This window comes from Amphiura filiformis, chromosome 10, assembly GCF_039555335.1.
Source record: "Amphiura filiformis chromosome 10, Afil_fr2py, whole genome shotgun sequence".
Taxonomy (NCBI): Eukaryota; Metazoa; Echinodermata; class Ophiuroidea; order Amphilepidida; family Amphiuridae; genus Amphiura; species Amphiura filiformis.
Genome location: NC_092637.1, coordinates 63,986,950 through 64,003,427, shown reverse-complemented (window position 1 = coordinate 64,003,427; position 16,478 = coordinate 63,986,950). Strand labels below are relative to the sequence as shown.

Genomic DNA, 16,478 nt, shown 5'->3' with positions numbered 1-16,478 from the left:
CGCCTTTTATTTAATACCCTATGGTAACTGATCAATAAAGTTATCATTTGTATATAGATAGCTACTTCATCAATGCAGTTATCAGCGGTAGAAAGCTACTTCATCAATGTGATTATCAGCGGTAGATAGCTACTTCATCAATGCGGTTATCAGCGGTAGATAGCTACTTCATCAATGCGGTTATCAGCGGTAAATAGCTACTTCATCAATGCAGTTATCAACGGTAGAAAGCTACTTCATCAATGCGATTATCAGTAGTAGATAGCTACTTCGTCAATATAGTTATCAGCGGTAGAAAGCTACTTCATCAATGCGGTTATCAGCGGTAGATAGCTACTTCATCAATGCGGTTATCAGCGGTAAATAGCTACTTCATCAATGCAGTTATCAGCGGTAGAAAGCTACTTCATAAATGCGATTATCAGCAGTAGATAGCTACAGGGTGTCCAAAAAAAAAAGAGGCCCCTCATTGCGCCCTCTTTTCTCCTATTTTGAAAAGTTGATCAAATGTATTTTGGCATGTAAAGAAACCGTAAATCGTTAGCTTTAATAAACCGAAATAATTGTTTCAATCGGCTCATAACTTTTGAAAATACGACCTTTTAAAGAAATGTACCCGTTTTTCACTCTGTCCACGGAGGAGGTTTGGCTACTTCAAAGATTGAAAAGTTCATATACCATGCATGAATATAAAACAGTCCTCGATGATAAATTTATAAAATAACAACTTTATTTTAGGGAATGGGCTTTACCGGTGGGCCTATGGGTTATGGATTTTGTTTAGTGTCATTAATTTGGGCGAAATTGATGTGGAATGGGACTTCTTTTGCTATACTTGCAATTACTTATGTTTTTCTCGGTTATTTAATGCCTTTTTGTTTGATTATGTTTCTTATTTTCTTACTTTATTGTTTCTTGCTTTCCTTTTATTGACAACATAAGTCATTTCTCTTTTTGGAATAAAAGGTAGCCCTGAAAAGGGCTGTTTAGTTTGTCTTTGGTTCTTTTGAAGTGAGTTTACTGTGCTGCTCTGCCCTCTACCTGGTTGCCTTCGTTACGAATACAGGTTTCAGCCCTAGTTCTCATTGCATTAATTGCGTTGCGTACCATCCTTGTGCGCCGGATACTTCAGCCATCAGTAATACGGGGTTACGAAGATGTTTGAAGCTAGCTGGTGATCCTCGCTTATAGTGAATGCTTTCCCAAGCCTAATGCTATTATCTATCCATGTCATTATCCGTGTGTTTCGTTTAAATTTTGATGTAGCCAAACCTCATCCGTGGACAGAGTGAAAAACGGGTACATTTCTCAAAGAGGGCATATCTTCCAAAATTGTGAGCCGATTGAAATAATTGTTTTGGTTTATTAAAGCTAACGATTTAAGGTTTCTTTACATACCAAAATATATTTGATTAACTTTTCAGAAATAGGAGAAAAAGAGGGCGCAATGTGGGGCCTCTTTTTTTTGGGACACCCTGTACTTCATCAATGCAGTTATCAATGGTAGAAAGCTACTTCATCAATGCGATTATCAGCGGTAGATAGCTACTTCATCAATGCGGAAATCAGCGGTTGATAGCTACTTTATAAATGGGGGTTATTAGCGGTAAATAGCTACTTCATCAATGCAGTTATCAGCAGTAGATAGCTATTTCATCAATGCGGTTATCAGCGGTGGATAGCTTCTTCATCAATTCGGTTATTAGCGGGAGTTAGTTACTTCATCAATGCGATTATCAGTGGTAGATAGCTATTATATCAATGAGGTTATAAGTGATAGATAGCTTCTCCCGGGTTTAACATGTTATATTTTGGATTTTGGTTTGATAAAAATGTCGGGATATATAAAGGTCATGGAAACGTTTTGAAACGTTTTGTATGGAAACACACTGCAAAGATATTTTAAATTTGTATTCAAAATGTTAGTGTAAAATATTGTTTGCAAACATTTTTGCCAAATATTTTGTCTACACTTGAATAACATTATGTTAGAATATTTGCAGTAGGTTATCAACAAATGTTTTTGAATGTTATGAAAACGTTTTATACCCTTTTATGTCCTTTATGTAATCCGACATTTAAACATTTTCTGGCAACCTTTTCTAACCTTTTGTGAAAACATTTTGTTTTTTCTGGGTTCATCCTGGGAAATAGTAGATAAGACTATTTCCACGGCTCATAAAAAAAGAACACCATCGAATTGTGTAACAAAATTGAGCAAGTACAAATATATATTATTAAATACTTTGGGGGGGCTATAGCTAAAACAAAAAAAATCCTAAACCTTAGTGGTTATGAAACAAAGGTGGGGGTCGACCGAAAAAGATACTAATTACGATTATAAGCGGTAGATAGCTCCTTCATCAATGCAGTTATCAGCGGTCGGTAACATGTGTTAAAAAAAACATAAACATGTTCATATTTTTACGTGTTTTAGTGTTATTTTATAATTTTATAAATTAACACCCTTATACCTTCACTGTACAAACAAGTGTTTATTAAGTGTTGCTCTGCAGTTTTTGCAATGTACAAATCACACATTATTGTTTTAACACATTATTAAACTGGTCAAGCAAAGACTTCATCTAGGCATATTGCGTCCACGTAATTAGTATCTTTTTCGGTCGACCCCACCTTTGTTTCATAACCACTAAAGGTATTGGAAATATTTTGTTTTAGCTATAGCCCCCCCCCCCTCAGTCCAAAAGTATTTAATAATATTTGTACTTGCTCAAATAGCATTCGATGCAACTTTGTTACACAATTCGATGGTGTTCTTTTTTTATGAGCATTAAAGTGCCTAAAACGGCCTATATGAGGTTATAGCGCCCTTTCCAGCCTTTTCTAATATTAATCTCCGTAGGCTTAATATGTAAAATGAAAATGTCCATAGAAAAAAAAAATAGTTTTCGAGAGGGGGCTATACGAAATATTTTATATGTATTATGTCACTGGTATGTATGGTCTTTTCAATAATAAAATGTCCAATTGAAACATAATATGTGCCCCCCCCCCCTTCCCTGCCAGAAACGTAATCTTGACTTTGTAATGAGTATACATCCATAGTAAGTCATATTTAGGGTTTTCGTGACCATAAGAACAGATGAAGGATTGATGGTTGATAAAAACTGTACTTATGTCCCTCCACAAATTGTATTAATAATTATTACCGTTATTTTGGGCATACTAAGTAATATATTTAGTTTTTGTTGTTGTTTTATTATTATTTTTTGCATTTCTTTTGTTTTGTTTTTTGTTTGTTTTTGTTGTTGTTGTTTTTGGGTTTTTTCACATTATTTATTATTCATTTTGATTCTTTAGGCCGTATGAAATTAATATTTTGGTTCTCGTCCAGAGGATTTTCATGAATTGATGAGGGAGGGAGGTTTTTTTTTTTTTTTTTTTTTTTTCCCAATGTAAAATCACCATTTTCAGTAGTTTTCGGTCTTTTCCAACAGTGCTTGAAGAAACGATGAGGCACTTTTTTTTTTTTTCAAATGTGAGATTCTGAGGATAAACCCCCTAGAGTACCACAAAAAAGACTTGGAAGTGATCCTTGTTCTCTAATAAACTTATTTATATGTAGGAAAAATTCATAGATCATTCCAAAGTCTAAAATAATTGAAAAATCTATAAAAAAAAAACAATCTGACAAATCACAGAAATTGAGGAGGGAGGGGACGAGAACCAAAACATTAATTTTATACGGCCTTATTTACTTTTTTTATTATTAATATTGTTATGATTTTATTTTATTTATTTAAAGTTTAAGTTATTGTATTATAAGGCTATTATTTATATTTATATAATATTTATATCGTATTTTTAAAAATAATTTTGTCATAGTAAAAAGGCCTAACTCTGAGCCTATATTGGCTGCATTGATAACTTTGTGATGTCATCGGCCCAACTTTGGTGAACAATAGATAAAGTATTTGATTGACAAGGATATCACGTCGTTACCCAGCTGCTTAATGGCCGGAAGTTGACATGATCACAGACCACCCCCTATTTCAGAACAAACAAACACCACATGATGACACAAGAGTGACCACAAGAAAGAGACGGAAATCACCTTTTAAGAGGTAGTGTTTACATTATATATTTATTTGAAGTCGCACGTAAAAGTAAACACAGCTTCTACAAGCATTTGCACGCATTAAAATAATTGTCCCTGTTATGTTGTTACAGCAGGACTATCAAATGGCGTCAAGTTATTTCTGAATCCAGTTCGTAGTTAGCCTTCTTTGACCATTTTGATTCCAGGAACTGCCAATTTGGGATCCGAGACATTTTGAATTTCACCGGTTGGCGTATAGCTTCAGTTTTAAGCGTTTAACCGTAAGTACAAGTTTAGACATAGAGCCTATTATAGGCCTATTTTATAACTTTTTTAAAGAAAAAAATATATGCACGGTGACTGCGCCTCATGTTCAAATATGTGTTGTAGTTTTTGTTGATTCCAAATGATAATAGTACATGGCGCTATGGGCTTGGGATTTTCTCTTGGAACCAATGTTTTTGTCATCCTTAAACCTGAATGGATAAAAAATTGATAATACTAGTCCCATCGTGCCTGTCAGCACAGGGAATAAAAAAGTCATTGGTTACGGTGCTTTTAGGGACGCACCATTAGATTCTCAGGGGGGCATGGGAGTTTGGGTCAGGCAGAATTTTTTTTTTTCGCCGCCGAAGGCGGCGGAATTTTTTTTTTTGCCTCCAAGAGCACCAATTTTTTTTTCGCCGCCTTCGGCGGCGAAGTTACTTTTTCAATTTTAATGTACATTTTTATACAAAGTTGGGTGGGTGAAATATTTTTTTTACTCATCAGTGAGGCAAAGTTTTTTTTTTTTTTTTCTCACTAGTGGGCAAATTTTTTTTTTTTTTTCTCACTAGTGGGCAAAGTTTTTTTTTTTCAAAAAACTCCCATGCCCCCCCTGGAAATCTAATGGTGCGCCCCTTAGTTCAGGAGATACATTGCATAGGCCTACTGTCAAATAAGTCACTGAGATGTCAAAACGCTCATACACGGATATAGTCCGATTTCATCATGGTCTCAATTTGTTCGTCCTTGAAAAACAATCCAAATTAAGAATAGTTTGCCATATCTTTGAAGTTTTGTTACCTAGGTAGCAGGGTAAAAGAGGTCAATGACCGTTGAACTCTTAACCTATTGACCTTGACCTATTTTTAATATTACGTATGTAATTAAATATCTTAAACAGTGCAAATATTCTTTAAGTGAATTGTGTTTTCAAGCCGAACAATTACAGACCATTTTAGTTAAAGTCAGACAAATATTTGTTTTTGACCTTTGTGGAACCCAACATTTGACCTTTGACCTTTTGGCTTAGACCTATAACTCAATGTTAGTTTTTAAAATGACTGGAGCAAGTCCGAAACCCACTTTGATTGGACTACTACAATATTGTGAAATTTCTTTTCGCAATCGAAGAATTTTAACACGTTCACTGATCCTGTTAAGGGTATATGAGGTATATTGTTGGTCGAAGCAGCCAAATAAAAAAACGTTTTTCATTTCCTGAATCAGTATATTATTGAAAAATAACACTTTGGTGTTTTGCTAAAGTTCATTCTACCAATCATATACTCTGAAAACTTGCTTAATTTATTGTTGTTAATGAGTTATGTACGTTTTACAAAAGTGTTGTTGTTTCAGCCCTCTTTACAACAACTCTAGAACCACAGCTCACTACCATTCGCAAGATGCTGTGAACTACTTTTTTCTTTGCTGCTTCGACCAACAATATATCGTATAACCTTAATTCTTTTATTTCTTCTCTTGAATATTTCAGAAAGCGAACAGATAGTTCCACTAGCAATACACCTAACCACGGATGGCTCCAAAGTCTCAAATATGCTCCATTTTGCACAAATGCAAATATTGCAGACGAAGGTTCACGGGTATCAACGGAGGTTACAGGTTCTATTCCCACCTGCGACACCACGAACTGAACATAAAACCTTACTGGTACAAGAAACAAACGACATCAATATCGAAAATGAAACAAGAAACGGAAGAAATTTTATCCGCCAGAAGTCACGCAAGTACAAAAGGGCCGACGGATTCGAGATCTGCGTTAAAGCTGCGTTTCTCATTACAGAAAGAAGAGAAAAATTTGACTTATAAAGTAACGCTGGTAGAATCAGAAACCCAAGTAACGAATGCATTGCGTGCAAACGATGAAGCAGGTGTTAGTGACAGCCCATCGAACAGGGAGAAATCAATAGATCAGTTGGAATCACATCAGGAAAATCTTAATCCACGTCCTCGTTCACGAAATGTTTCACAGAAATCTGTAAACATGAAAGACAGAACCAATGTGGAAGATATCTCTAAAGCGAGCACTGGAGCAAATGAACGTCCTGCCCATAGACACTGTGGGGACACGTGTCAAAGCTCTAGAGCATATAACGGGAAAACATCAAATGAAGGAAAACCCGCCAAAAAACGTTACCATTGCCGATATTGCCCACGCTGCTTCTCACAAAATGGCGGACTTGTGATTCACGAACGAATCCATCTGGGACATACACCATTCACGTGTGACATCTGTGACGTGTCATTTTATGACAAAAGTAATCTTCGAAAGCATCAAAGAACACACAATGGTAACAAAATCTACAAATGTCAATTCTGTGATAAAAGTTTTAGTGATGGGAGTAACTTAAAAAAGCATGAAAATTCGCACACTCTGAAAAAAACATTTAAATGTTCTTATTGTGATCGTCTGCTTACGTCAAAGGCAGGAAAACAAAACCACGAGCTAATACACACTGGATTGAAGCCATTTCCATGTTCATTTTGTGGAAGAAACTTCAGGTTTCAGAGAGATCTGTTGAACCATAATAGATTGCACACCGGAGAGCGCCCCATAAGTGTCATTATGAAAATTGCGATGCTGCCTTTATTCGCGCCTACCAATTGACGTGTCACATTCGGCAACACGAAGGTGTAAAACCGTACAAATGTGGTCTGTGTGAGAGACGGTTCATCACGGGGGCCAGCAGAAATACCCATGAGGCTTCGCATTACGAAGAATTCAAATGCGAGTATTGTCCACGTGTATTTGGATCAAAGTCTGGAAAACTGAGCCATGAGTTCATACAGCATATTCAGGGAGGAAAGAAATTGCACGCGTGTACGATATGCGGAAAGACATTTACGTGTCCGTATCATCGAAATAAACATGAAAAGGAACATGTACACTGGGGCCTCCAGCATAAATGTCCACGAGAAGGTTGCTCGGTATGGTTTTCAGACCGTCGCAGTATTGCAACACATTTGGTCACGTGTCATCTAGAGGAAGATAAACCATGTAGGTGCAGCAGTTGTGGTAGATTGTTTGCTACTGAGTACATCAAGTTTGCGCATGAACAGAACTGTATAACCCGACATAAACGTGACATTGTATTATTGAGTAATTAGAATCCATATTTCTGATATTGCCAACATATTATTTACACATTTTGCTGGCTTATAGAGTCCGACCAACCTACCCTACTTGAAAGGTCAGGCCGTAGGATATGGTGTTTTTTCTTCGTCGCCAAAATAACGTAAAAGAATCATAACAGTCTTAAATAATCATGTTACTTTGAGATTAGACTGATTATTCTAAGTGATGAGAAACTGTGTTTTAAATATTTGAAATGTTTTGTTCCATATCATGTTGCCAGAGAAGCCGCATGTATTAGTCATTACAGTGTTCTTGTTTATTATTAATAATATTGATCTCATGAGGAAATGTACCAAGGAAGCCAGTAACTCACCCTTTCGGTAAATCCCATAAGCCTTTGCGTGAACCTTGTGACGTATCGTTGCGCACATCGTTACTGCGCACGTTAATCAACAATGAATTGCACAGTGAAGATGCACGCATCGGTGAACAATACGTCATCAGTGGTAAATACGCAAAGACAGATGATATTGATATTACACTCATAGAAATGACTTGTTCGCCTTGTTGGCGCAATTCAAAAGGAGTACGTTTGGACAAGTCAAAAATAGTGTAAAAGTTGCCAAAACAAAATTCATTTTATTTATCCGAACTTAAAAATGCTGAAAAAGCTCAAAAGTTCCGTCAACTAATCAACTTTGTTTGGCATTACTAAAAAGTTGATGTAAGTCGTTGCCTCAACTTTTTAAGTAATGCCAACTTCTGAATTCAAGTTCAGGGAACTTGGAAAAATAAACAAGGTTCAAAAAACCAATTAGTTGAGTTATTGTAACTCAACATGTAAGTTGATGTAACTCGTTCATATTAAGTTACTGGTACTTATTGTTTTGAGTTATTCCAATTTGGTACTTTGTTACTTAATTCACGTAATTGGATCATTTTCTGCACAATTAGCAGTATTCAAATATTCATTTTTGTAATCAGTGCAAAATTTTGTATACTATAGCACACCTCTAGAAAATTATGCTAACCTAGTTTCATTTTCTGAGTTGTAACAACTCAATAAAGTAAGTGCAAATGAGTGCGACCAACATAATGATATCGAGTCAGCGTTACTCAAAATTATACTCGTTGGCATTACTCGGAAAGTTGACGCAACGACTTACTGAGTAATGCCAACGAACAATTTCTATGAGTGTACCAACGTAGCGATAGTTTCATTTCGGGATTGACCAAGTGTTTTTTTGTTAACTTTCCAGTTGAAATCCATACACCCCCTATAGAAACATGAATATAATTTTCCACACAGGGAGTGTGAATTTCCATTGGGCTATTCCAGAAAATAGGTGCACACCCCCTATAGAGGAGTAAATTTTCGTCTGCTTACGTCAAAGGCAGGAAAACAAAACCACGAGCTAATACACACTGGATTGAAGCCATTTCCATGTTCATTTTGTGGAAGAAACTTCAGGTTTCAGAGAGATCTGTTGAACCATAATAGATTGCACACCGGAGAGCGCCCCCATAAGTGTCATTATGAAAATTGCGATGCTGCCTTTATTCGCGCCTACCAATTGACGTGTCACATTCGGCAACACGAAGGTGTAAAACCGTACAAATGTGGTCTGTGTGAGAGACGGTTCATCACGGGGCCAGCAGAAATACCCATGAGGCTTCGCATTACGAAGAATTCAAATGCGAGTATTGTCCACGTGTATTTGGATCAAAGTCTGGAAAACTGAGCCATGAGTTCATACAGCATATTCAGGGAGGAAAGAAATTGACATTTCCCCTAATGTATTAAGGCGCATCATCATATTTATTTAGTTGCTCTGAAGATGGCGCTCACTAGAGTTCCGAAAACTCAGCCCTCTAAAAAGGACATCTCCAGGGAAAGATTAAATCTTACTCAAACCTACTTATAGTTGCGTAGCAACAATATCCTTCTATTGTTATACTCGCGTAGAAAACACACTTCACTGCCTCAAACCTTGTGTCGAAGCAGTAGTTTTAAGCATGGGTTAAGGGCTGGGGTATGAACGTTTGGACAGTATTTATTTTGGGACATTAGCGCACATTAGACATATCGAATTGCATTCTGAATACGAAGAATGTCATTCTGATATCAAATAATTTTGATTTTTGAAATTCGCAATTTAATACACATTTTATGGCAAATCATTAAAAATTGATATTTTTGATATTTAACAGTACTTGAAGTAAACTTTATAAATCTGATGATTTATACTTAAAGTGTATGTAGGTGGGATGAAAAGCCGACGATCAATTGAAAATTTTGACACACAAGGAATACTTGAGGGTTTTACTTTTAAAACCTACAAGTTGGTCAAAAATGTGCTTGGATGGGTAGTTTTCAACAGATTGTCCACATTCGCCTTGCTATAACATTGAATTGCGTTATCTGTTGACCTAGTGACGAAAAGAGGTTTTAGGGAGAAGTGTTAGCTTTCGTTTGATATAAAAAAAAAAATTAAAAAGGCTCATTTTCAGCTAGAAGTTCCAAAGCTCTTGAATTGCTATGCATTCAACCGTGCAGTGTAGTCAAAAACTGTGAGGAGACAATTCACTGCTTGCTTGAGAGCTCTTGGACGAAAATGTGTCTTGTACCCTTGACTTGAAAGCTTCAGCCTTCAAGGCCCTTGTTCGTTCCCACCTCGAGTATTACTAGCCCCTAGTGGATAGCATTGAATCCATACAGAGCAGAGGCACCCGTTTTGTCTACAAGGACTATAGAAAGACCAGCAGTGTAACATCAATGCCCTCCAACATGGGATGGGTTCCACTACAAGACCAAAGGAAGATAGCAAGACTAACAATGCTCCAGTAGATTCGTCAGGGTCAGGTAGCTAGTCATCCCGGCAGGATCGCTCCTACAACCAGCCTCATCACGCCGTTCATCAAGTCGTCTAAATCACACACAGAGTTATATCAAACCAACCGGTAGACTACCCCGTAGTCCACTTGCCCATTGTGCATACTCTGGATATTGTATTTAAGCTTAAAACTCTGATTTAATTCATGTGTGCACAATTGATAGATTTTCACATCTGTTCTTTTCAGTCACCCTACTCCCTCTGTTTGTTAGCTTCCCAAGTGGACTACTGACTTTGGATTGCTTAACACGGCTGTCTATGAGCTTCTATGGATGAGATTGTCGGAAATCTGGCCTACTAAAATTGGCGATGATGTAATGCATCTTTAAATGGATCTGGCTTGTGATTGGTCGCCCAGATCTCGTTATAGTTTAAATCCTCCGGGTACCTGTCATTACCATTAATAACTACATGGTACACAAGTATGTGGCCTACCCCGCCTTTGTGTTGTGTAATTCCATGAACGCGTCAATAAGTGCATGAACGCGTCTTGTATTTGCTTGCGGTTAAATTTGATTGATAGACAAGTATGATTGACAGTGTGAGTGTTAGGGACTTTACCCGTTCAAAATCCCAAAGTCCATAGTCTGTTTTTAACATGGAATTTCGCGATTAATAAACTGGCAGATTCTGAAATCAGAATTGTTCAGTATTGAAGTGCCAATACAATTATGACATTATGATATGTTGCATTCAATAATATAAGCCTACGTACACTTTACTTTTACTGTCACTAATATAATTATATAAACTTTTTCATAACAATTTTATACTAGTATTTTGATGTAATTAATATCAGTATAATTTCGAGTTCAACTGAATGCTTTCATCATGATTAACATGAAAAATAGACTATGGCATTGTCTAACCAACCGGCAGAAGTGACTACTATCTACATTCATATTTTCCACACACTATAAATGACTGAAACTCACTCCCGGAACACATTGTCAACATCAACGACATACAAGTTTTCAAGTCAGCAGTGACAAGCTACATCTCACCGTCTACTGCATCAAGCAACCAACAAGAACAAAAACCACATGCGCTCACCCATCCCTCTCGCCTGGCTTCAATAAGGAAGTAATGAGAGCATCTTCCAGATCCAGATCCAGATCACACTCACTAAAAAAATGGCAATGAAAAACACGACACAAACTACAATAATTATATAACAAAATGACTCGAATTCAAATGAAGCGAGAATTAATGTTGAAACGTCGCAAGCGGTACGTGTTCATATCATGACATCACAGTAGTTTCAAGGATAAATCTGTCTCGTTCGAAGAAACTCATTCGCTTACAGTTGGTTTTTGCGGAATATCAATTTTAAACAACTTATTTACTCAAAAAAGCAGTAATTTTCATTGTCCTCATAATATTAGTTTTAAAATGATATGATGTTGTCCGAGCAGTGCATATGCCCTTTGTACACACAGAGAGGAATAACCGTATGATGATTTATGTAGTATTTTCTAGTTTGCCGTTTACCAAAATACATAATTCGTCGGCCGTATCACATACTGACGTATTTGCAAAATACGCATTTCGAGAAAATCGAACTTGAAAATCTAGCGATTTTCATTTGCTTCATAATCTTGATTAAAATATTATTGTCGATTAAAACCAGTTTAACAGTAATGCAAATATACCATATTTTCAATATTATTCACTTATCACTATCAGAGCATAACTTATTCTGCACAAAATCAATATTAAATAAAATACGTCACTATGTGAAAAGGACTAATGTCAATTTCGCCGTTCAAATGACAATTACGTCGCGCAAATACACCAGTATGTGAAACAGTTGCGCAAATACGTTAGTATGTGAAAAGGACAAAACAGCAATTTTGCCGTGCATTGACAGAGTCGCGCAAATACGTCGCGCAAATACGTATGTGAAATGGCAAATTCTTCAAATTGCAGATACGATATACTGGGCTTGCGCAGTATATGTGATCGGGAAATACGCCGTTATGTGATGCAGACATTTCAAGGTTTTGTAAATACGACATAATTAAATTAATTAATATCTTACTAAGTAAGCCACTTTGAGGCATGATTTTTGGTATATATATAGAGTAGAACGTAACAAACTAACATACCAATTTTCTCAAAAAAGTTAAAAATGTCGAGTACGTCAGTATGCACTGAAAACTGAAACTAGTCAGGCAGTTGCTTGACTAACTTAAAGCTAGTCAAGCAGGTTAGTCCAGCCCGCCTGACCAACCTAACATTGGTCAAGCCCGTAGCTGGACTAGCTTGCAATTTTGATAAGCTAGTCAAGCCTGCTTGACTAACGTGTAATGTGGTGCTTGACTAGCTTACAATATCGATGGCTTGACTAACTTGAAGATACAAACCGGCTTGACTAGCTTTAGGTTAGTCAAGCCTGCTTGACTAGATTTAGGTTAGTCAAGCCGGCTTGACTAGCTTTAGGTTAGTCAAGCCACAATACTAAATTGCGCAACCGCTTTGCACGTGCATGTTCAAAACATAGAAAATTGCTTTGAAATGGCTACACCATTACACGTAGTTGTCTAGTAATAGTTAAATAATATTATCGGAATGGAAAGTTTAGGATTGACAACCTGGCACTAGCATCATTGTTAACAACACTACTGTTTATATTTGTAAAAGCTTTCTGATGGTTTTTAATGTAATTTAGTGATATTTTGGATATAAGGTAAGCATACTAAACATTATAAGTACTAATATTATGTTCCATGATTTGTTAGTGCCTCCGTGGTCTAGTGGTGAGTGTATAGGGTTTGTAATCTCCAGGTCTGAGTTCAATTCCCAATGAAGGTAAGTGGTCATAAATGTGTTGTATAATGATTACTAGGTAAGAGGATATATCAGTTTCAAAACGCAAAACTATAAGAATAAATCCCATCAGACAAGAATTTATACCTTCAAATATGTGTTACATACGAATGTTTTATACTTGAATTATACTTAACAATATGTTGACAGTGTTTTGCTCATGGGAACAATCAAACATGATTTACGGATGCGAAATGGTTTTATTAAAAATAATAGCATAAAACGCCGTAAATAAATAAAGGTACAGCGATGTGTTAAAAATGGACTAATTATTTAAATGCAATATTCATACGCAGAGATTGCCCATTGAAATGTGTGTGATACTTTGCGTACAAAAAATGACAGTAGAGAGATTGCGATGTTCCAAACGCAGCATGTGGAACGTACGTTTTCACGTACGTTTTTACGTACGTTAATACGGTGTTAAATATTGCTAGTCTCGGTTCCAAACTGAATTGTGCTCATTCGTCACGAAGGAGAACGAGTCAGCTGGAACAAAGACTATAATATTTGATCTAATCTAATCTAGGTCGATAGAGGGCATAGTGATCATGATTGAAAAATTAACAGTAAGCTGAGTCTCTGCCTAATTCAAACAGGCCGCTTTTGATTTTGACTAAAATTTTGACTTAACATACTGATTAAACCTAATTGTTTTTTTGTGCTCCCCAAATATTATAGTTGCCCATATCAGGGCGAGTTAGCGCAGCGGTAGTTCCCTCGCTTTGCACCACTGAGGTCCCGGGTTCAAGCCCCGGCGCGGCCCAAGGACTCATGTGCACTTGGTTTATCCCGATTCCATGCTCACTCTCGCAGGTTTTCTCCGGGATCTCCGGTTTCCTCCTATATCGCAAAAATCGGTGATTAGTTGTTTGGTTATCAAAAACTTCCTTCACCCAATGGAATTTGGGGAGCTGCACAGATAATTGGTGGATGTTACAATCTAAATGCGGATAGGTGTGCGCCGTTCGGCAGCAACCTAGTTGATGCGATCTGATTGTGATGATTCATCATTGCAGCGAGATTACAGCGCTTTGAGTCCTCTAAGATCTGGAGAAAGGCGCTTTATAAATCCAAAATTTATTTATTTATTTATCACTGATAAAACATATTTTGGTAGATCACTACATCCATACATCATGACTTTACTTTCAAAATGAGACTTTTTCGTCCTGAAAATTGGGCGCGTTGCATGGACTTAGACATAAGGTAAAATCAGCATTATTTCAACGTAGCATCTGCGTTTTATTCTACGTTGGAATCAAAATGGGAAATCGCAATGTCATTTTTTGTACGCAAAGTATCACACACATTTCAATTGGCAATCTGTGCGTATGAATATTGCATTTAAGTTTAGTCCATTTTTAACACATCGCTGTACCTTTATTATAATGATTTGTTACAAACAAAAATAATCATAATAATAATTAGACTTTCCTTCGTATGTTCATTATCTTTGACTGTCTTTAACATATTGTGAAATGGACAAATTTTGTGCATTTTCAACGATGTATTTACGTCGATTTCGCACGTGGAATATCTTCAAAAATAGCTAAATACGTGACCTCGCTTCGATACAGGAGAGTGGTTTTGAATAGATCAACGTACGTCCGATGTCTACGTTTGGAAATGTCTCTATTGTTATACAACATTGTGTCAGAAGTTGAACCAATGCCTTCCCAACATGCATTACAAAATCATTATGTAATGAAGAAGCCAACTACAGTGTGGGCCAAAAACAACTTTACCCAATTTAAAAGGTTCATATCTCAAAATTGAAAAGTCTGCTGCAAATTGTTTTTACATATTCGTAAAGAACATCTTCTTTAAAGTATTTGGTGAAAAAACTATCCAAAAATGTATTCAATTAAAAACGTGACGCTAGTTTTAAATCAAAGAGTCAAAATTAACTTTGTCCACGCGAAGGCCTACTAGTTTTCGCGTCGCATCACTTGCAATGGCGAGTTCGATAAAGAATGAGAAACACTCAGTATACGCACAAATTTGTTCAGCAATTTTATATATCACAATCAAATAAATCAAACATGAACAATTTAAATGTCAAGCTATGATATTTCGTCACGATATGCAGCTTTCACGCTGCAAAGATAAACACAATTCTCTTCAAATATGCGCAAAGCAATTGGCAATTGTAACCCCAGACCTGATTTTTTTGTCATTACGAAATGTTATCTACAAGAAAGTTTGAAGTTATTGAACTTATTGCGTTCGTGGTATGCTCGGCAAATTGTTGCGTCGACAACAGACTCTGGGGTTAGCTGCAAATTCCCTTTGAACCGCTGCAATATTTGCAGCTGAACGACCAGTTCTTGGACGTCCGCACCGTGCTTTGCATCTGTTCATCACACTTCCGAAGTTGTTCGTATGTGAGTTATGGTAGGTTTCGGTGGCATCTTACGTTCGGGAAACGAATCCGAAATTGACGCTGCACTACCAAAGAGCTTTCTGTTCTTAATTAAGTATACCTCTGCCATAGAAGTCATCTCTTGTGTTGTGAATTGCTTTATCTTGACACCTTGCAAACCTATTAAGAAATAAGCCACGCAGTCACAAAATGCACAAAGGCCTATTTAAAATTTAAAAAAATTGCGCCAGATAAAACTTTTGTAATTGTGTAATTTTTATGCTAATTGTTGGTCAATGACAGGAGTAAAGTTCGAATACATGACAAGTAAATGGGGATTAAAATCGATTGTATTTCTTTTATGCATGTAAAACAATCATCACTTTTCAAAGACAAGCCAAACGTTTTTACCATTTACATGTATGCCTAACGCATATGTATGCCGTACTCTTAGCAATCGGACACATACCATTGAATTACGTGTGGACAAAGTGATTTTTGACCCTCGGACGTAAAACTAGCACCATATTGTTAATTTAGCTTCTTTTGCTTTCATTTCTTCATCACATACTTTTAGAAATATATACATTTAGAATATGTAACAATATTATGAATAGCGTTTCTACAATTCGAGTAACCACCCTCTGAAATTGGGTAAAGATGTTTTTGGCCCACACTGTACAACACCGCAGTCTGTAGACACACTGCAGATAGTCAGATACGCACGACAATTATTTCTCGATTTTTTCCATCATGATTTTTATAGGGAATGGGAAAAAAAAAAAAAAAAATTGAGGGGCGTGTACCCCCGCCTATGGTCATTATATAGCAGGAGATTGTGGTATCGTGTTAATAGCTGCAATGCATTCTGGGATTTGCATTGATTCAACCGTTAACATTGAGCGCCCACGGTCAAGGTTATGTACTAACATACAGTGCACACTTTCTTTTCAAACAAATGCACAGGTACTG

General features: G+C 36.6%; 1 protein-coding gene across 2 annotated transcripts; it reads left to right on the top strand.

Annotated features, from left to right (window-relative positions):
* The first annotated feature begins 4,055 nt into the window (after positions 1–4,055).
* On the top strand, positions 4,056–8,088 carry LOC140163156 (uncharacterized). Of its 2 annotated transcripts, none has more exons than XM_072186536.1 (2): positions 4,056–4,341; positions 5,828–8,088. In XM_072186536.1, exon 2 carries the CDS (start codon positions 5,859–5,861, stop codon positions 6,948–6,950), a length of 1,092 nt encoding a protein of 363 aa, XP_072042637.1. In that variant the 5' UTR covers positions 4,056–4,341; positions 5,828–5,858; the 3' UTR covers positions 6,951–8,088. The 2 variants fall into 2 exon arrangements, with proteins under 2 accessions (XP_072042637.1, XP_072042636.1); XM_072186535.1 differs by having other exon boundaries at positions 5,817–8,088.
* Positions 8,089–16,478: the final 8,390 nt, after the last annotated feature.

Excerpts from the sequence above, each read along its gene's own strand:
- LOC140163156 (XM_072186536.1), top strand. The coding sequence starts at position 5,859 with ATGGCTCCAAAGTCTCAAATATGCTCCATTTTGCACAAATGCAAATAT.